General features: G+C 38.8%; 1 protein-coding gene across 6 annotated transcripts in view; it reads left to right on the top strand.

The window, feature by feature from the left end:
* The window catches only part of rgs3a (regulator of G protein signaling 3a), a 152,615-nt gene that overhangs the window by 66,273 nt on the left and 65,012 nt on the right, over nucleotides 1-21,330 (top strand). For 5 of the 6 annotated variants that reach the window (XM_046066035.1, XM_046066038.1, XM_046066039.1 and 2 more), the window contains 3 exons: nucleotides 286-363; nucleotides 3,397-3,508; nucleotides 7,188-7,231. In XM_046066035.1, coding sequence (XP_045921991.1) covers nucleotides 286-363; nucleotides 3,397-3,508; nucleotides 7,188-7,231 — 234 coding nt within the window. Of the gene's footprint in view, nucleotides 1-70; nucleotides 95-285; nucleotides 364-3,396; nucleotides 3,509-7,187; nucleotides 7,232-21,330 lie in introns of those variants that run through there. The other variant, XM_046066042.1, reaches the window with a different exon arrangement.

The following is a 21,330-nucleotide window of genomic DNA, read 5'->3' as shown; positions in this document are numbered from 1 at the left end:
TCTTCACAGAATCAGTTTCACTTGTGTTTCACACAGTAAAGTGAGGGCTTGCTGTTTAGCCGGTCATTTGGATTTGGGAAGCAAAATGGATTTGGTACTGAACCTTATGTTTTATTTAACTAATATCTAACAAACACAATATTGTATTCTTGACTTTTATTTTTAGAAACTGTTAAAGTATGTTCTCGCTTTGTTAGGCTAAGAATAATATGAGCAATATGAGCCTCAAAGTGATGTCCAAAAATGTTGTGTCCTAATCTGTCTGTGTAATATGTTGTTGTTCAGCCTCTTGACCTGTGCAGCCGAGCTCTCATCATATCTGAGGAGATGATATTACATGAGAGCAAGCACCACTCTCTCAAGGTAAGTGGCGTCAGTGCTTTAATGATATTAGTATGCTGAAGCAAGAGAAGATGTGATTTTCTCTTTGCTTTGATGCAGAAAGAGTGCGGCCCTCTCCTCTCCTCTTAAGATTGCAGGAGACAGACAGACTAGTGGCAAACATTTTGTTGCTTTGTCACAACCAGTTATGTGGTTTGTTTATTTGGCCAAACTGAAAGCGACGGTCTATTGCCCCAGTGCGCATCTTAAGTCAAAACGTATGTGTGTTTTAGAGTTATGAATGTATATAGAAAGGGAGACCAAGTAGAGAGCAACATCCCGAGAGAAGGAATGGGAGAGAAGTTGTCTGAACATCTCTGAAGAATTTGTAACTAGTCTAAAGTATCAGGCCCACATCAGTGTGTGTGGGGAGGGGGGGAACTGTAGCTCCTTCAGTATATATTCATGATCCTTTCACAATATTTTAAGCTCAACTTACAATAATATTCTGCACTATAAAGGTATCTTGTACAGTATATTATTAGTAAAGTTTTAATGTTGTCAGTGCCAAAACCCCCCACTACAAATACACTATACTGCCAGGGTATTAAAAGAAATAGCAATGTGCTTGTAGGGTTTAACATGTAAGACATTATGCTGCAAAGAAAGTACTGTACACCAGAACCAGGTCTGCTAATGTAATTCTATATCTTAGATATTGTGATAAATTTATGTTAGCCAAGTTCAAGTAGAATAAGTGACTGTAACTCAAGTTAATATCGGCTACTGTGCCACATTAATCCCCCAATATTTACTTTGCAAATATTTGCATTACCTTGATAAGTGTCCAAGTATATTTTCCCTAGAAGAAGTTTTTATGTTTGGGCAGAAGAATTAATTGCAGCCAAATGATGTACATCCAGATGTAACGGCCTGCAAAAACTTAAAAAAATGATAAATTATGGTTACCATATGATTGTTTCTGAAATTTAAGCTTTTGCCAGTCACTGTTTCGATTGAGGGAATCCGGTCTGAGGTGTCATTGCTATGATGTTCTTCAGAAGAAACATGTTAACAAGAAGAAAAGAAAAGGAGGAGGAAAGAGTATTGTTTTATTGAATTGATCTCGTGCCACCGCTCTTTAATTTGGCCTGTAAGATAATCTTTGCAGTGCGGTGCAGTGTAGTGGCTGCTGGCGTGGAAGGTAATTCTGGCCTCCCTCTGGGGTCATTCATAAAACAAATATTTAACAGCCAGTGTTTGTCAGGAGGGAGTTTCTGTCCACTCAGCCACTTTATGCAGGCTGTTTTAATGATCAGTCAGTGTTGTTCCGGCTTTTACTCTTTACTCACCAGATTTTCTGTTAAATCTGCGCGGGAGGCAAACACACAAACTCTATTGTTCACACAAACACGTACCACTTTCATGATAATATCTGAACACAAATAATAAGTACAGCTTTCCACACATTTGTGCAACTTTATTCAAATAAAGAAATCAATTTACACTTATGGAATCTGCTAATTATATGAGTCGTATAGCGTGTATTGGTGCTTTATGAGCCTGCTGTATATTATATCTAAATATTATTGTATTTATAGGATATATATAGGATACATACAGTAATTATGTTGAAATAGTTTAGGTAACCGATACATTGTTTAGCCTTGATTAATCTCAATTAGAGAAATTGTTGATTGTGTGACTTAAGCTTGGATGGACATAAAATTGTTCCTTAAAATCCTTAAAGAAAGAGAATCACTGAGAGACAGAGTGGGAATTAAAAAGGTTTTTTGTAGATGTAGTGCATTTGAACAGCGTGCATTTGTGTGTGTGTTTCCCTGCTTGCTGCTTTGCCCTTGTTCTTCACTCTTACTTACATCCTCTTCCACCCACTCAAACCAACACATGCATGCACGGACACACACACACTCTCACACCCACACACTCTAACCACATACTGGCTACATTTGAAATACCCTTGCTGCTAGCTCATCCTTCAGAGGAAGCCACCAAAGCAAAAGCATTGTCTTGAAATAGTGCCCATCTGCACGAATTACACTCTATGCCTGTAATGTTGCATGAAAGCGCAGACTCACATAAGCAACTTTCATGCATACATCTTGGCTCTTGTTTCTTTTTTATCATCTACTTCTTTCTCTTCATTCCTTTGTTCTTTTCTTCAGTAACATTCATTTTATTGCTTCACTAGCCTAACCTTTCTCACTTTCTCACCACAGCAGAAGCAGAACTCCTGATCATGGGCTTTCATGACATGTTGCAAAACTCTTGGTCAAAACCCCAAAGTAACAATCCGAAGTTTGTGTATGTAATTAGGTTTTGGCTGCTATAAAGCAATTCCTCACATCCAGCCATTTTATCCACATGAGCAGTAAATAATCATAAATTATTTTTCTTGGGCTATGATGAGGATACTTGGGGTACAATGGATGTGTCTAGAATTTGAAGGAAATGTGGGAAAATGCATCGCCAGGGCAACACATTCAATTATCAAAATTCAAGCCAGCTGTTGTAGCATAATGAATTGTAAGCCAAAAAGTATTTTCAGACCTTCTTGGAAGCAAAGTGAGTTTGGTGTCCTATAATTGAGCATCTTTGTCCCAAGTAATTACAGTAAAATGTGCTACTTCACAGTCATTTTGTTAAAAAGCCATTGAATGCCCTGAGCAATTAAAATGTCAGAAAGCACAGGGTTAACATCCAGCGGGCAAAAAAGCTAGACCTGCTAAGATGTATGGTTTTGTGTGAACTGCATTTCCTGTGCTAGGACATGAGGTGGAGGGGAAAGCTTTTATAGGGGAGAGACTTGTTGAGCCTGTATGTGCATCACGCTGCATTGCAGATGTGTGTTTCCGTGATGTGATTACTTAAAGGTGTGAAGCCCTGATGAGACCATGAGAGATTGAAGTATGAAATAAAATGTTTCTTTTTCACCCTTCTTGCCTCCCTTTAAACCTCCCCCCTCCTCCCTTTCATCCTTTTTTCTAAATGTCCTGTTCCTCTCTTTTTTTTTTAAAAACTTCTTACTCCATCTCTGCCCCTCTGATCTTGTAGGTTACAGTGTTTGTCTACAGTGACCTGATGCTGGTGACAAGAGAAAATGAGCCAGGCAGGTGTAACGTCCTTCAGAGTCCCCTGTACCTCAGACAGCTGAGGCTCCAGGATGGTATGTATGTGTTAACGCACACATGTCACCAAACTGCGTGAAATCCTGGATTTGTCCAACTATGTATATTTCAAAATTGACAGGAAAAGTATAGGAATCATCATTTGCTTTGTAACTTTGCAGACATGAGGGCATTTGAGTCCAAAAAGTCCAAAAGGAGCAAATTGCAAAACTTGCAATTTTTAATCATATCTCCGAACAAGCTTTTCTGTATGTTACCATGTAAAACCATGTTTGATATTCTATAGCTCTACATAAAATAAAAAGGGAAATTTAACACTTTTGACAAAAAATGTATTAGAAATAAACATACAGTTTTATGATTACAGTGATATTTTCAGTTGTGCTTAATCAGGGGATATTTAGGGAAAGGCTGCCCAAGTTCCTGTTGCTTTGTCTTTTTATTTCACCTTGGTGTAAACAACCATCTCCTCCAGCAATATGGAGAGAATAGTCTGGCCATCAGGGCTGCACAGAGCTCGGGCAAGTCAAATAAATAAGGCTCACTGTAAATATCTGTGACTAGAGTGGTGGGTGGAGACAGGGGCAACGTTTGGAGTCATGCATAGGTCAGGACCAGGGGAGAGAGGGTACACTTCCCACAATGCAGAAAATTGTGCGTGGGTAAGAAACAGTAATAAGTGTCTCACTTATCACACTTCAAGCTGACTATATTGGATGTCCGGTCAGTGGATCATTATGCTGAGCAGGATATAAACCAGAAAAACAAGTGTTATATTATCCGAAATTGTGCATCAGTGTCAAATAAATAAATAGGACTTATCAGTAGAGTAGTAGCGTCAGGATTATGGGATTGATTTAGCAGGAGAACGGGTGTTAAAAGGATGTTGTTGAGATGAGATTGTCTGTATTCGATCCCCCTGAATAATGACTATACTATACTATAATGGCGGTGTAGTGTTCAGAGTCGGTCTGAGAGTAAGGTGGGAAAACAGAGGCTCTGAGATCACCAGATCGGAGGCATTCACTTAGAGCAAATGAAGACTGTTTTGAGTGATTAATAGGGCTGGGCCTAACCCTCAGTGGATAAAGCCCCCTGCCGGTGTCAGTGTAGCGTCACATAGCCTTTCGCCCCTGGGTGCACCATTGCAGGAGATACATGTGCAGGATCCCACTACCATTCTGCACATAACTCACTGGTGTTTTTCCTAAATAATGCACTGAGGGAAATCAATGTTAATGTTTTGGCACCTGCTTTTGATTAAGTTTTGGTCTTTTGATGAAAAAAAAAAATTCTTTTAGGAATATTGGATTGCAGACCTACTTGTTTTAATGGTTTGTTGTAGCTTCTTGTTTAATTTTCAGTGAGACTTGCATTTAGTTCAACTTCTGTCAAAGAGAGAGTCTTGTTTTTGAGGTCAGGAGCATACTCCTGCATACAGGTCTTTAAATAAGACTGCTACTTTAACATTTATCAAGTTTTTGTTTGTTGATGAAAGTTGAAATATCTTTCATCAAAGTTTTGGTCGTCATAGGTTATTTTTTATTTTGTTGTTTTTAAGTTGTTTATAAATATTTTTCCAGTTTTCCAAATGTTATTATAATGAACATTTTCCGCATGGCTGACTCTATATTTACATATTTTCAGTTGATAAGGTTATTGTCAAAGTTCTGCAATATTACTTTATGTGGCTTGTAAGCATACAGTATCTGCTGAGACAGTGCGGCCAGCTACAAGTGTTTTGCATAATTAGAATGAACAGAATTGTCAATTAGAGTTATTAATTGCATATATAGACCATGAATATGAAAAAAACATTCACTTTGCAGCTGAGGTTGACACAATGAAGGACTGTGTTGAGGAAAACGTCCAGTGAACACTCCATGCAAGCGTTTCTTAATTCAAATTATAGCACCCTAACACAGGGTGGCCTGAGCTCCTCTGTCACAGACAGCTCTGGTCTCATCTCGGCCACTTCTGACCTCCACCCTTCACCCAAACAATTGGAGATCACCAGGGTGGAGATTCAGTAGTGTTTGCGTGCGTGCGTGTGTGTGGGTGTTTCATGAGAGGACACCCACACACAGACACACATCTCCACCCTGCTGCCTGTCATTGTTATTTCGCTTCAGCAGCGTCACTCAGGAAAGAGGCGCCGGGGGATTGTGTTTGTTTCAGCCAGGGCGTGTTTGACGTGTGTGTGTGTGTGTACGTGCGTGCATGTAATGACACAGAACAAGTTCAATACAGGGGCTTTCCTGTGTTCCTGTCACCCCGATACTAGGCTGAGGACCGTGGGAAAACACTGAGAGCGCTATTAAACACACATAAAACCAAAATGACCATGCGTCAGTCCAAACATTATCATCAAACTAAACAAAGTAAGACAACATCATCCACCTGGCCATCTACATGATCGTATAAAGCCTTTTGACAGCTGCTGCACCATTGTTAAAAGAAAAATGACTCAACACTGCGACACAAAATGTTAAAATGGGGAGAGATCAATCAATTAACTGCAGTGCAAGAAGCACTTTTTTGGTATTGTCCTTCAGTGGGATAGGAAGTTAATTTGAGTGACAGTAAAACACTGAAATTACTACATCTCTGACATACCAGTAAGTCAGTAAGTAAAAAGTTGAGATTGTAACTTTTTAGAGCAAATATATCAACATGTCTTTATAAAGGCATTGAAAGGGTTTTGATAGTTTTCTTGACCTATAGAGAATAATACTATTCTTTAATTTAAACTAAAAACATTGTAAAATAGGTGAGTTATCACATGACTTCATCCTCATACAGTACTATATGTATGACAACATTCTGCTGTCTTTTTGGAAACAGAATGATATCCAACAGTGACCTCTACTGTTGGATATAAGAAGAAACACATGCAGCGCTTCACATGGGCCCTGTTGTTCCTACATCACACACTGACCATCACCGCTCCTGCACCCAACATCCTTAAGGTGGCGTTGGTCTGTTACTCTGCTCAACACTGCAGGCTGCGTTAGTTTACAGACCTCATATTGGAGACATTCAGTAAGCTGCGGACTTCCACTGCAGTAGGGTTAGAACAGTGATGGTTATTTCACATGATTTTATTTCTGTATTTCTGTTTTTGTCTGTGAGCTTCACTCTGGTTTAAAGTGGGTGGGGTTCATTTAGAAAAAGATGATGCCACACACTTCTTTGCACCATTTAGCAGCCTTCTTTACTTTGATTGTTGCTTATTTAGATATGGATATTTAATAGAAATAAAGAAATATTTAGGATTTGGACCATCTTGCACTAACTAGTGCCCTGGAAATTGTGAGGTTCATGGATTTCTCTCTAGATATATGGATAGATTGATAGATGGATAGATGAATAAACATCACCACAACATATATAGATTGTGTGGGTGTATGTTTGAGGGTCACTCAATTAAAACCATTTATCTTGGCTCCAGACCCACAGGCCTGTCTCACAGAGCGCTACTTCGGTGAATTATGGGTGGATGTCTCTAAGACTGACCGAAAGTAAAAGCCTTCCATCAATAAAAGTATTTTGGCTAAATCATAATCAGAAATCAATGATGCTGCATTATGTAAAAGAAGGAAGGAAGGGAGTGAGTGAAAATGAAACAGCGGAAAGAAGGTTGGGTCATTGGCAGGAAGGAAAAAAGTGGCACGAAGAAATAAATAAAATGAATTTCTCTGTTACTTTGTCTTACAGATTATGCTGAAGAGCTGAGATTCTACCTTATTCACATGACCGAGGTAAGAGAAAGGATTTTGTGTGTCTGTGTGTGTTTGAAGGAAAAGGAGAGGGACAGAAAGAGGGAAAAGAAGGGTCTAATGTGAACAGCCTATTTCGTCTGTGAGCCAGAGGGGCAATTGACTCCGGTGGAAATCACATTACAGGGAAGACAGAAGGATTAGCAGAAAGCTCTAATGAAAATGTCTTTTCTCTGTGCGTCTTTCTCAGATCAGACTCCATCTCAGACCTGTATCTGTCACACACACAACAAGCATTTGTTTTTGATATTTTTAATATACAGCAGGAAATTCTGAAACACCCACTATAAAGATGTTTGACCTAGCTAGGGACCTAGATACACCATAAAGACATCATTTGGTTTGTAAATAAGGCTGCGTAATATAGGTTGCTCCTAGTAGTATTCAGTATAAAATAATATACACGTGTTCAAATATGATGCATCTATTTACATTGTGGTTTGTTTAGACAATCAATGTCATCCATCCATCTGCTGTAATACCTCTCAGGTTGTTGTTTTTAAGATGAAAGGGAAAGGCATAATTGTTAATATTTCATTGCTATGTTCACTAATTATTCAATACTGGGGATCTGAAATGACACTATAAAGACTAACATTTTCCATTTTTCCAGCTGTATGAAAAAATATATGGCCACAACAGAATTCTAATGGTGGTCTTAGCAAATGAAATTCACAAACAGCAAAAAGGAAACATTATATTGTTCCCTTAAAAATGCCAAAACCACTAAAATATGATATTGACCAAGATGTTGTTTGAGACATTTAACTCCATGAATAACCGCATGTGTTAAAACAGTTGCAAAAGGACAATTCTCTGTTTCTGTTTTTGGGAGTGAGGATTTGGTGAATTTCTTACTTCAGAGCAGCTCCACGTAATTTGTTTTAAAATCGCTCAAAATATCAGTGGGATTCTACATCACTGCCTGTCCTCCCAGTAGCCCTTACGATATTTATATTATAGTTGATATCTCTGTTTTCAGTTTTCAAAAACAGACAGAAACAAGGAGGATGTGATAGTTATTTGACAAATACTCTGATGAGATTTGATAGTTTTGGAGCCTGTTTGGCTGTTTTCCAGTCTTTAAATTTTCTTTGGTCCTCCTGGCAGCTCTGCTGTAGTTAACGAGCATGTTTGCAGGTGGCTCTCCCCATCTCTTCAGCTGCCCCTCCCTTTCCACTGCTGCACTCCATGCCCATGTGATTGCATTAACAGGAAGTGTGCAGATAGGGAACAACAGAAACGATAGGGTTTCATCACCATGTTGCCATACAATATGTTTTTCATCACTTGTACTTGTTGCTTTCTTCCACCTTCTCACATCTTCTCTCCCTCTTCATCTGTCACACATCTCCCAAGCTGTTGTATTGTATTTTTCTTGTTGTATCCAACTGTAACAGCCGCTACACTCTCTCTGGAGCCACTTCACAGATGTTTACCCCAATCTTGTAATCATGTAAATGTTTAGAAGGCATGTAAAAAATTAAGAGTCCATGTTCTCATATGGAGTGAAACTTTCTCAGTCTGGAGTGCCACATTAAGGAGTGTGCTGCAACACTAGCAGGCTGAGGTGGACAAAAAATAATCAGATCTTGAGCATCCATTAAAATATGTTCGACCTTGATACACATTATGAGCAATGGCTCCGGACATCCTTCATTTTGGACAAATGTCAGTCTATAGCCTCCTTGGTACTTGACACTGAAAGCCATGACTATGAACTGTACAACTGCCAACTCAAAATACATATCTTGTGAATCCATGAAACGTAGCTTATCCATTTCTTGCCTGAACAAATTGAGTAAGACAACCTTTATTTTTTCAAAAGCATTTAATGAAACTTGGGCTTTTCAACAGTCCTCACTTAAACTGATGATTGAATGTCTCCGAAGTGTTTTAAAATGTAAGCTGAAGAGACTGGATAGCTGAAGGGACTATTTTCCCTTTTCTTTTTACTGTGACTCTTCTGCAATTTGTCACAGCTGCAAATGTCTGCTCATATGGATAATCTTTTCACCGAGCAAATATATAAACCCCAACTCTCCTGCAGCAGACACACACACACACACACACACACACACACACACACACACACACACTCATACATATCGTCACACTATTTTTTGCTTTGAAATGTGCTGCATAACCTCATTAGCAGCTTATGAATCTTTTAAGGGCCCTTTTTTCAGAAATTCCAGACAGAATGAGAGGGCCCTGATATCTGTCCCGCAGGCTGGAAAAGAGGAAGGAAAAGGCTCCAATATTATTCAGTCTATCCAATTAGGCAACATTTATAAATAGAAACTCTTATGTAAGATGGCATGGGAGAGAAAGAGAAAGTTTGAATGTGTTAAAGGTTGGAATGGTTGTATCAACTCTTGCATTGTGCAGTAGCTTTCCTTATGTTTTCATAATTCTTCTTTCTCCAATGTTGTAATGTTTCTTATTGAATTGTTTATATTGTATACTTATTTTTGTTTTCTCAGCAGCCCTTTGTACGTTGTAGCTTGTCATATAAATACCACGTATGAACAAGTAACTCTGACATTTACAGGTCACAGTCATGGCTGAAGGGACCACTGACAGTTTGATACCTTAGTCTTTAAAAGAGTTATTGATTTTCTTGCAAAACAGTAAGCTGAGGCAGCCTTGCAAGGATGCTCCCAATATACTATAACCACTGCACTATATATGACAGACGACAGACAAGAAGACAGAGACAGACAGAGAAGCAACAAAGAGATTGTGTGTGCGTGCACTTGTTTCCTGTTATGATTTACTTGACTCAGCCTTCTATCCTCTCTCTCAGACTCATTCCTGCATCCGTCCTGTCAAATGCCCCCACACGCACGCACACACACACACACACACACACACACACACACACACACACACACACACACACACACATAAAATGTGGAGTCATCTATTATAGTTGATACACCTGTCAGCAGTTCATGCCATACGTCAGGGAGAAAGCAGTAGCCAAAGTGAAACACAGCATACAGTAAAATCTCTCACAGGTTTTTTAAAGATATACTGTAAAAGGGTACTTTTAGATCTAAAATATCATTTCTCATAAACTACTTTCCTTTATGCTATAAAGTTTACAAATATGCTGATAAATGATCAAATATCAGTGAAGGGGCTCTCTTCTCTCTGTAATTCAGGTACCCTTAAAGTTAGCACAAGCAGCTGCTAAACTACTGTAGTGCTTATTTATCTCAATAAGTGATGACAGACTCGTCCTCTGGTCCTGCCGGTAGGGCAAACTGCTGTGTGATGTGGAGGAACATGTGAGGTGAATGGAGAGAGGGATGAAAGAAAAAGAGAAGGAAATATATCAAAGGAGACTGGAACATCTACAAAGGTCTAGCTAGACTTTTGAGCTTATATGATCAGAGTGTTTACTCAAATTGGAGATGTGTGTTATGTGATAGGCTCTAATTGAATTGCTCTTTCTGGCCTGTCTGTGCAAAGGTCAAACACATGCACACACTCAAATAGAGAGCGAGAGAGAGTAATAGAGGACACCATCGTATTGGTCACTGCATGTTTTTAATTAAAGGTTGCATTGCTATGCCTATTGCTGACGGATCCCCCTTTCTTTTAATACATACACTGTTCCCTCCTTGTAACAACTATAACAGAATGCACAGACATATATAATGAAACCTGAATGAACCAGTGTGACGAGGAGTAATGCTTTTGCTTATTCTTATTTTATGTATTGGTTTAGAGGGGATTATTCTTACTGGTTCCATACCAGTTTTATTCTTTGTTTGCTTTTCTGTGTGCACACACATTATTATTTTATATTAAGCGTGATTCTATCTATCTATACTATACTCATATCTGACCTAGGATCTGTGTCACAGAAAATGATGGACATGCCTAAAAGTAATGATTGTATTGTATGTACTGTATTTATGTTATATACTATACATTTGATGGTCTACGAAATTCAAAAAAGAAAAAGCACACACACACACAAACTCAGGAGGTAGAGCGGGTTGCCCGTTAAGTCAACGGTTCAATCCCCGGCTCGTCCAGGCTGCGTGTCGAAGTGTCCTTGGGCAAGATACTGAACCCCGAATTGCCGTTGGTGGCTACTCCACCAGTGTGTGAATGTTTTTGTTTGAGCACTTAGGCTTAGTGTGTGAATGGTGAATACGATGCAGTGTAAAAGCGCTTTGAGTGGTCGCAAAGACTCAAAAGGCGCTATACAAATACAGAGCATTTACATTTAAATATAATACATTAACACATGCTCAAGTAGAAATCCATGTAGACCACAATTGTAAATTTGCACTGATTCAGAAGGGACCATAAAGTGACATATTTGGCACCTACATTTCACCACATACAGCTTTTCCCAACTGACTCGCTCATCAGGAAACAGATCTCCTCACCATAGGGAACCACTGTATCTCCTAACATCATCAAATACAAAGTCAGGATGAGTCTCTCAAAATCCCATCTCATCCATTTTAGTTTATTCAGGATTGTTTACCGTCCATTTTGAAGTGAACTGTCTCTTTGCACGGTGAAGTTTTCTTTCAGTTGCATGAACGATGTTAGCATAGGTAAAAGCACTTTCATTCTGCAGAAGTAAGAAACCTATCTTCCTTTCTCCTAAAGTTGTAAGCAATTATACAATTTCAGTCTTCTCCTCCACTAAAGCTCTCCCTCTCTGACACTGTCACAGTCCATCCTCCTCCTGCAGTCTACTCCTGGAGTCTACTCCTGCCTTTCTCCTCCATCACTGGAGGTCATCCTATTTTAGCACATGCTTAAAACGGAACTGATCTAACCTAGATTTAAGGAGTGTGCGTGTGTGTGTACGTGTGTTTGTGTGTGTGTGGTAATGACGGTGGTGGTGGGGGGTTGCAATTGTGTCTCTGGAAAGTCAAGTGTGTGTCGTGTGTGTGTGTTAAGTGTGTCAGTGACGCAGGAAGATAGGAAGCAAGGATACGTTGCGCAGGTAAGCGAAAAACATAGAGAGACGGGTAGAGACACTGTAAGAGATTATTGACCAGCGGGGAGCATCAGGGTCATCACAGAGTCATCATGGGCAACTTGGCCGACCGGGTCGGGCCTAAGAAAAGGTTTGTCAGGGAGGCGAGCTCTCTTCAGCAGCACCTGCTATCCGACTCTGGAGATGTAAGTGCTACTGATTGATGGTTCTGTGTTCAAATATTTAAAGGAGATTTGTATTGTTCTCTCTGTGTAGAAATCAGCTCAGAAATCATTGGGACATTTTTTGTAAGGGTAGTAGTTGTAATTTCATACTTTGCAAGCATGGGAAAAGTGTCAGTTATTAAAAAGATGATGACTTCATGGTTATAACGCTACTCTTTCTGGCTTAAATGTAACTTTTCACAGTTTTGAGTGAGTTGTATACATAATCGCTTGCATGAAGTTAGAGAACAATTAGCTTATTATATGTCAGACGTAATCAGTTTGGAGGTTACATGCGATTAGAGTAAGTGTTTGTGTAGGATCAAGTAGAACAGCCATATGACTTTGATGGTGCTGTCATTTTCAGTGGGCTATGTAGCGCTGAGTTATGTTATACTGCGCTGTTCCTGGTGTTGTACTGTACCATACTGTACTAACACAATGTGCTTCTCGTAATGGTCGCTGAGAATTCAAGTGAAAGCTGAGAATATCATTAACTCACTCACCCTCACTCACCACTATTTTCCCTAAAATTGCTAATGTGGCCATTAGTATCTAGTTGGCACAATGTAGTCGTCACTAATGACAACGAAATCATGAATAATCTCCACTTACCAACGCACAGCAGTAACAATGATTAAAACCACTTACCTCATCTTAATGTAGTCTGCATACATTTATATTACGTATGATATTTTTACTTCTTCATTCAGTCAGCTTCATTCAAGTGATTTCACTCTTGAGCCATTCTTGCAAATCATATTTCATGTGGAATTTTCAGTTGGTTAGTTTTTAAATATAAGTTATGTTTTGTACACTTGGAACAGCGTAGAGAATGTGGTGATTGAGAAGAGATGAGTTAAGAGGCACTACAATACAGATAGAGACTGCCAAACTAGGTGAAATCACAGTGTGATGGCTTGCGTGTAGGCTGAGGAACAGCAAGGGAGCACTGCGCTCAGGCTAACAAAGCACAGTGTTGTGCATACAAATAGTCATTTATTTTTGCGAGATGTCTGTACAGTAAAAGGTCAGAGTGTGGTTGATTATGTGTAGGGTGACGTCCATGTGACGTTTGTGGACACAGTAAATAATTTTACAGCAATTTTGATTTGATTACTTCTAAGTGAAGACTCACAGTTAATGCTTTTTCCAGACTAAGAAAACTTCTTAAACATAGCTATATGGATGTATTTATATAGGTGCTTGTTTGCTGTATATAACTATATGCTTTCCTATGGATTTCTGTATGCAGTTTCTGCATGCTTTAGGCACATCATTGACTGTATGACATATAGGCTGTCACAGTCTGAAGGGTGGGTGTGAATGATATGAACCCAGGGGCTCTTGTCAGCATAATACCTACTTTATGGTAGCCATTCATAACACGACCAAGGCAGGGCCAGCCTCTCAGGGGTCTGATTGAACCGTGGTCTACCCTTTTCATTCCAGTCGAGCCACAACTTAAAGTGTACTTTGCCTTATCTCTGATTTAATATGCCAGCACAGATTGGCAGGTCTGCAATGACAGTGACTATACATCTAAATATACTGACTTAAAGACCTCCATCTAAGCAATATGACTGCATTTAGATCGCAGACCACGGACAACTTACCCAGCAACATTAGTTTCAGTGTTGACAGTGTTCTCCTGAGCTGTACTAAACTGTGGTTTATCTCCCTGTTCCATCAGGTGCTGCTCAAATAGTAATCAGCATCTGAATTATTCACTGACTTTTATGGGAGAGTGTACACAAGTAACTTCCAAAATTAGTAATTGATCTTACGTTATCATAGGTATGTACTTACTAGAAGTATTTAACAATGATGGCCATTAAATTCGAATATATGAAAAAACAGCATGCATTGACCTAAATGCTAATCTTATCTAAGGCTCAAGATTGTGCATTCATGCTTCTGCAATAAAGGCACAATTGATAGAATCATGTGAAAAGGCAAAAAAAGCCAAATTATTAGTGAACTTACTGACCCGGTAAAGATCATGACGTGACGAAAGGAAACACGCAAAACTACTGTTACCAAAAAAAGAGGCAAAACCGTCAGAGAAAACTGTTAGGAAACAGTAGATGACTTCTGAAAGCTTTCTCTAGGCCCTATCATGTGCTTATCATCCTCCCCAGTGGGTATAGGAAGGGCCTCGGGCCTCGGACTCCAGTTTACATGCTCTTTTCATGTCTGCTTTGACTAGACAAACCTCAGAAGAGTTCTGAGCCGGAAACCAGAGAAACAAACTAGAAATAGGGTGTGGGAAAGAGCTGAGAGAAAATTGGATTTTATGCATTCTTTGGTGAGTATAAAATATGCATTTGTTTGTGTGTGGTGCAAATTATTGACAGTTAGTTGCTCCATCAGGGGTTACCTTTGAGGCCACATATCAGAATCAGAATCAGCTTTATTTTCCAGGTATGTGTACAAATATGAGAAATTTGAATCAGGATTGTAAATTTCTCATGATGTGCTTACTTACACAATAATACACTAATAATAAGACAATAATAAAATCACACACAGGCTACAGTATAGAGAACACATATATATCCACGCTATAAACAAAAACAGTATAGACAGATTGAGACAATGGTGCAAAGAGCAGAGTACAAAGGATGCAGGAGTAAAATTATTATCATAATTATGTACATGTCGGAGGTGGATGAGATTTACAGGTACACATACGCATACATGCATACATGCATACATGTACACATACACAGTGATGGAGCATAGTGCAAAGGATGCCGGAATAAATAAGTATTAAGTGCAGGTGTTATGTACTTGAGGTAGGTGGATTTGGTATACAGTATATACAATATACAAAATGACAATATGAACAGCTCTGAAACAGAGAATGATGAATAAATAATAAATAGCAATGAGTAAACAGGTGGCTGAGTAGAGACAGAGTTACTGGGTTATTGCATAGAAGTTACGGTTGCTCTGGTGAATGCCGCACTATACAAATGTATATTATACATTATACATGATTTCTTTTCCACTAAGTACCACTATACTGTTGACTGTAGAAGCCATCAGTTTGTTTATTGGGCTCATTTGGCGGCAATGCTCTGTCCGGTTGCAATTTGCCATTAAAAAGAAGAAAAGGAAGAAGTTGCGAATGTTGCGATTGTCATTTCCTCCGGTAAGCGCACAATACCCATGTTTGAGCTGAGACAACACTATCTTGTTGAAATTCATGCACTACGCAAGTACATAGTGTACGCGCTGTACTACATGGAAGTGTACTAACTGAAATGTGTCCAAATTGAGAGTGTTAAACTCCCAGGTTCAGGAATACATTTTTCAGTCATCTTCAAGTCCAGTCATGAGAGAGTCATACATGGGAACCAGACTCCTTACCTTACCCTGACCTCACCAGAACTTCTGATGTAGTCAGATGTAGTCTCTTGTTTAATACAGGGAAACAGCACAAATGTAAATTGCTGTACAGAAAGAACAGGGCCACGTGTCTACAGCCTTGCTAGCAGCTCTATGAGATTATACTTAAGCATAGTGGTGCTTTTGCGTGTGATAGTATGCTAACATTTGCTACTGTAAATAGCACTAAACTGATGGATATGTAAAAATGTATTGGACAAATTAAAATGTCCTGATGGTGGCACTATATTAAAAGTTAGAGATTGACTACAGTTATCACACTTGTTCCTGATAAATGTCTGTACCAAATTTCATGGCAATCCATCCAGTTGTTGTAGAGACATCTCATTGCAAAACCACACATATGAAATTCATGGTGGCACTATGAATCAGAAGATTACCAAAGTCAGTAGGATTAATTAATCCACTAGGAGCTGTGTAGTTCTGTACAAACCTTTGTGCCAATCCATGTAGTAGAAGTTGAGCTATTTCACTGTATAAGTGAAAACTTTCACCTGCTGGTGCCGCTATAGGAAAAGTCATGGGATCACCAAAGTCATCAGGATGCACCGTAGATATCTTTACTAAATATTATGGCAGCACACTGAATAGTTGTCTAGACATTTCACTAAAAAAACTAAAATGATAACCATGATGGTGGTGCTAGCGAAGAAGTCTGATATCTAATATTGAGATATTTCAGTCTAGACCAAAACGGTGGCCCAACCATCCCCAGTCATGCCACTAGCATGGCTATTAAATAAGTAGAAAGAATTCAAAAAGACTACCAGAGAGAAAAAGCTAACCGCTTAAGCCTCATTACCTCTTGTTTACATGACACTTAATTGGAAGCCATAGATCCATTAAATACTACGGTTACAAAGCCTTAATGCTTAGAAGTGCAACCCTATAGCCCAGTACAGAGAAGACGAACAGTTTGTCGAAAGGTTTTAGGCATAAGAGTAACTATACTAGTGTGCTCTTGATGAATGACTATAAAATACAATGAAGTGCTGGTTGTTTTATCTGTTTATCTCATTTGTGACGGAGTGACGCCACCATGTTCAACACAAATGTATAGGCTATGACTAATCGGGCATTATGCTGCTTAGTGTTATGATGCAGAAGGACCTGCTAGAGAAAAGAAAACCTTTGTTTTCTCAGGAACATGGCGAGATGTATTGAACACTGTACATAACAGGGACTTAACATTTTTTTTTACATTTCAGCGCTTCTGCATCCATGTTTCTGGGAAGGATCTGAAAAGGCTATTTTAGAGATTTACACTATTACAAAAACTTGCGCTACAGTATTCTCACTATCATTGTCATAATCCTGGCATTAAGTTTTCATTTAGACCTCTTTTACTGCCTTATAGAGATTATCATTGCCACATTGTGGATATTTGCCTCAATTGAGTGCACTGATTTTCTGTGGTGCAAACATTAGATGGAGAAGATTCCACTTTATTTTGTGTTTCTCATCGGCTCACTCTCTTGCCGTGTACTTTTACTTGTACTTTGTTTACAGTCTACTTCAAACGTGAGACATATCTGCCTCCTGTGTGTAAACTCAAAATACTCATATTTGTACTTCAATAAAGTCAGGAGTACATACCAGGAGCAGAACTAATTTCACATCTGCAATGGGTGCAAAGACAGAGATAACCGAAGGTGATTCTAAGTTATAGTTGGGAAAAGGGACCTGAGGGTCTCTGCTAATTATTTTTCTTCTCATCTAACATGAGCGAACAAGTATATTTCCCAATCATTAGGATTAATGATTATTACCAGACAGTGTGAAAAAAAGGACACCTGATTGTGTGCCCATTCAACAGTATTACGCACATTAGCTGTCACTGAAACCATGCTAACCTGTACTGGAATAGCGTAGGTGAGCTGTGTTGACAGCAGTCCAGTGACACACTGAAAACTCATCTGCCAGATGGCTCAGGGGGAGGGCTTCAACCAGGGAGAACTTTAATCAATCTGATTAAGGGGAAATGCTGCCTGTATTTTTAGCCACTCCATGGCAGACCAGTGGTCATTCATTGAATTCTGTTTTATTAGCTCTCATGTTTATCTCTTGGATGGGTAGATTTATAAACAGGGACTGAACTAAAGTTGGACCTAGAATAAAGTAACCATTGGCTAGTTTAACTAATATGGTTGTTTTGGTCATTTATTTATGAATAAGAGCAATAGTCACTATATTGTTCCAATAATAAGGGCTTCATGTATGACCTGACTGCTGAAACTGACAAATTACAATTGGTCTTGGACTAGGGTAACTTATTGTTTCCAGGGCTGCAGCCTGGGCCACTGACCGGATGCTGTTTAATGCCAAGTAGCAACATGACCTTAACATGAAAATCCCCAAAGATATGCTTCCACAGACTCGGGGAGATTCCAGTAAATTCCTCTCAAACTTAAAACATTCCAAATGTTGATGGTTATTTGGTCCCAATATGAATATGGTGTTATTTATCAGTTGAATTTTAATTTGAAAGGTATTTTTTTGTTTTATCCCTAAAAGAAAAAAACATTCCGTACATATCACAGTAGTGAAGTAGCACTTAAATCTGGTTCAAACTAAGAGATGTCTATTCTGTGGAATAGGTTGCAGTGCAAACATTATAGAAAGCTCCTGCTGGCTCCAGACAATTCCTGCCTAAAACATGTGTTCTGTGGCCAGCTGTCTACTCTTTTTCTGGCATGACTGATTATTTTAACTGATGCAATAATGTGCAAGTCACTGTCAGGAAAACTATCCCAGATAGATAAAAAAATACACAGTTAAACAGCACAGAGATGTGTAATAATGGTAAACAAGAATTTAATGGAAATTGAATGCTGGAATTTTAAAGATATGATGCAAAAGAAAAACTATGTATACTGTATTACTCATAATAAGATCATAATAAGAACATCTATGTCATTCTGCATCTGTCATCATCTGTTATTTCCTCTTCTTTCTTTAGCCAACGCAAAATGTGCATGATGTCAGTAAGTGGTTTACAGTATAGTATGCACCATCTCATATTTACACACCAAGACTGTGTAAACAAACACCCTTCCTGTCTTCGACAGATTAGGATGTAAGCCCTCATGCAGCTCTGAGAGATGTGCCTCGCCCTGACTCACAGAGTCCCAGCTGGTTGCCTTTTTGTTTATTTTTGAATCATTATGCTTTGCAAATTTGTAGCTATGTAGTAAAAGTGTATAGTAGGGGTTCAAACTGGTACTGTGTACAGAATTTAAAGGTGGCTGAGTGTGTGTTTGTGTGGATGCAGGTGCTTGCATGCCTCTGGGACCTTCAAATGCTCCATCACAGTTGTGTTTTCTCTAATGTGGGACAGTGGGGAGTTGCCTGGAAAACACCTGGCCATACGAGGCACTATGTTCTGGAAAGCCTGAACCTTTGCAGTGTTTATAAAGTATTACTCATCCCAAATAATTATAAATTAATGCTCAAAGATTATGAAAGACAGAGAAACGGTGAACTCTTATAGTTATCAGACATGAGTACATCACATCACTTATGTAGAAATTATTTGCAAATGTGTGTGTATGTGTCTGTTGGAAGGTGTTGGGTTGCATGTGTGTTACATTTCTGGCATTAACACCTGTCATTAGCATTATGTGATTGAAGGTTAGTTGGCTTGGGGAGTGGCCATGTGTCATTTTGGAGAAATTCACACTCCACACTGCTCCATTTTAATTTGGTGAGTACATAAGAAGTGTGGCTTTGTTGTCTCAAGGCAACCATGAAATCAAGTGATGTCAGTTAGTTAATGCCATTAGCTAAGTAAGGAAGAAACTCTCATTTCAGTCATCATTCTCCAATTCACCCACTGGCTTCTAAAGAGTTTTTGCTGACCTTTCCTGACCTTTAAAATATCATGTGATTTACGTGATAACTCAAAATTAACCTTAGATAAAATTATGAGATTTTCACTGACAGCAATATTAGATGTTTGCCCAGTTGTTTACATTGAAGTTGGCATGTGTGCATTTGTATCATGGCCCCTGCTGCACCCTTATAGACTCAGATTCAGTCCAAATGATGGATATCAAAGAACATCAACATTGACTTCTGTCTGCTCTGAAAAAGCCGCTATTTCATCATCTCGTGGTACAATTGTGAACAGTCAGGCTCGATTTCATAAATGCTTCTGCTATCTAACCAGCTTCTCTGACTTGTCTTTGTCTCTTTATATCTGCAGTTTTGGCTTTAAAATCTGTAGGGCTTTTTTGTTTGATGGTTGATGAATCTGTTGATAACTGTCTTGATTAATCAGTTAGTTGTTTGTCCTATAAAATGCCTAGAAAATGGTGAAAAATGTAGATCAGTGTTCCCCAAAGCCCAAGCTGACTTCTTCAAATGTTTTGTTTTGTCCACAAACCAAAGATATTCAGTTTCTTGTCAAAGAGAAGTGTACCAAATAGCCAAAGAAAACAGAAAATATTCACATTTATGAAGCTGGAATCAGAGAATTTTGACATTTTTTTCTTCCTCTTCCTCCTTTTTTTCTTCCTGTAATTCCTTTCCTCGTGTGTTTTTCTTTTGTTATTTTCCCTCCTATTCTTGTGTTTTTGTGGTTAGCAACTGTAGTTAGTGCCAAAATTTTCTCGTTAATATTTAAGGCTTTACATTAACACAAAACTTGTTTGCAGTACATCTTTTTACTGCATAAGGCAAAACAGTCTTGACATTGCCGCCATTAAAGCAGGCCTTAAATGCCCTTTACTCTGCATTAGCATCACTAATAATGACAAGGCTTTAACCACCAAACACTTTGTACCATTACACACTACAAGCAGCAGCAACATCCCCATCCCCATCAACAGGACGTTGAGTGACATTGGAAGAGACGACTAGTCCAAGCAATAGCAACACACCAGGTCATGAAAAGAAGCCCACACAGCCAGGAAACAGGCAAATAAACTAGCATCATGATTCACTACCGACCAGGGCAGTGAGCGTAAAGAAAAACCCTGAGGACTTCAATCTCTGAAGACTTGCACAAAATGGAAAAATCCTATTTATAGTCTGACTCGTGCCCAAAAATGTCAGGACACAAATGTTTTTCCCTGACACTGCCGGAAGCAGAGCAACCAAGGGAGATGGAAATCATCTAATCGGAAAGAAGAGAAATAGAAAAAACCTGTACTTGAACACAATAGATTCCTATTTGATTTTAATCAGACAAGAAAAGAATAATGTAAACTATTCTTCAACTGAATATGCCGTAGTGATATAACAGCAAAAGTGGATGAAAGTGTGACCTGATGTGAGTGTGTATGGATAGTGATTTGTTAGATGATACCCTGAGAGCCATGTTTTGTGTTTCAATAGAAAATGCAATTAGGTGATCCTTTAATTTGGTCTGTAGCCGTGGATTGGCATATCAGATAGATGCTGTACCTGTGTGCACAGAATTATATAAGGAACACAGTATGTAAGTTTATGAAATAGTCTCAAAAATGTGAGAGAGTTAAAATAAT

Source organism: Micropterus dolomieu, linkage group LG13 (assembly GCF_021292245.1).
Source record: "Micropterus dolomieu isolate WLL.071019.BEF.003 ecotype Adirondacks linkage group LG13, ASM2129224v1, whole genome shotgun sequence".
NCBI classification, from domain to species: Eukaryota; Metazoa; Chordata; class Actinopteri; order Centrarchiformes; family Centrarchidae; genus Micropterus; species Micropterus dolomieu.
Note: the sequence above shows the minus strand (reverse complement) of the source record. Positions and strands in the feature narration are given on the sequence as shown.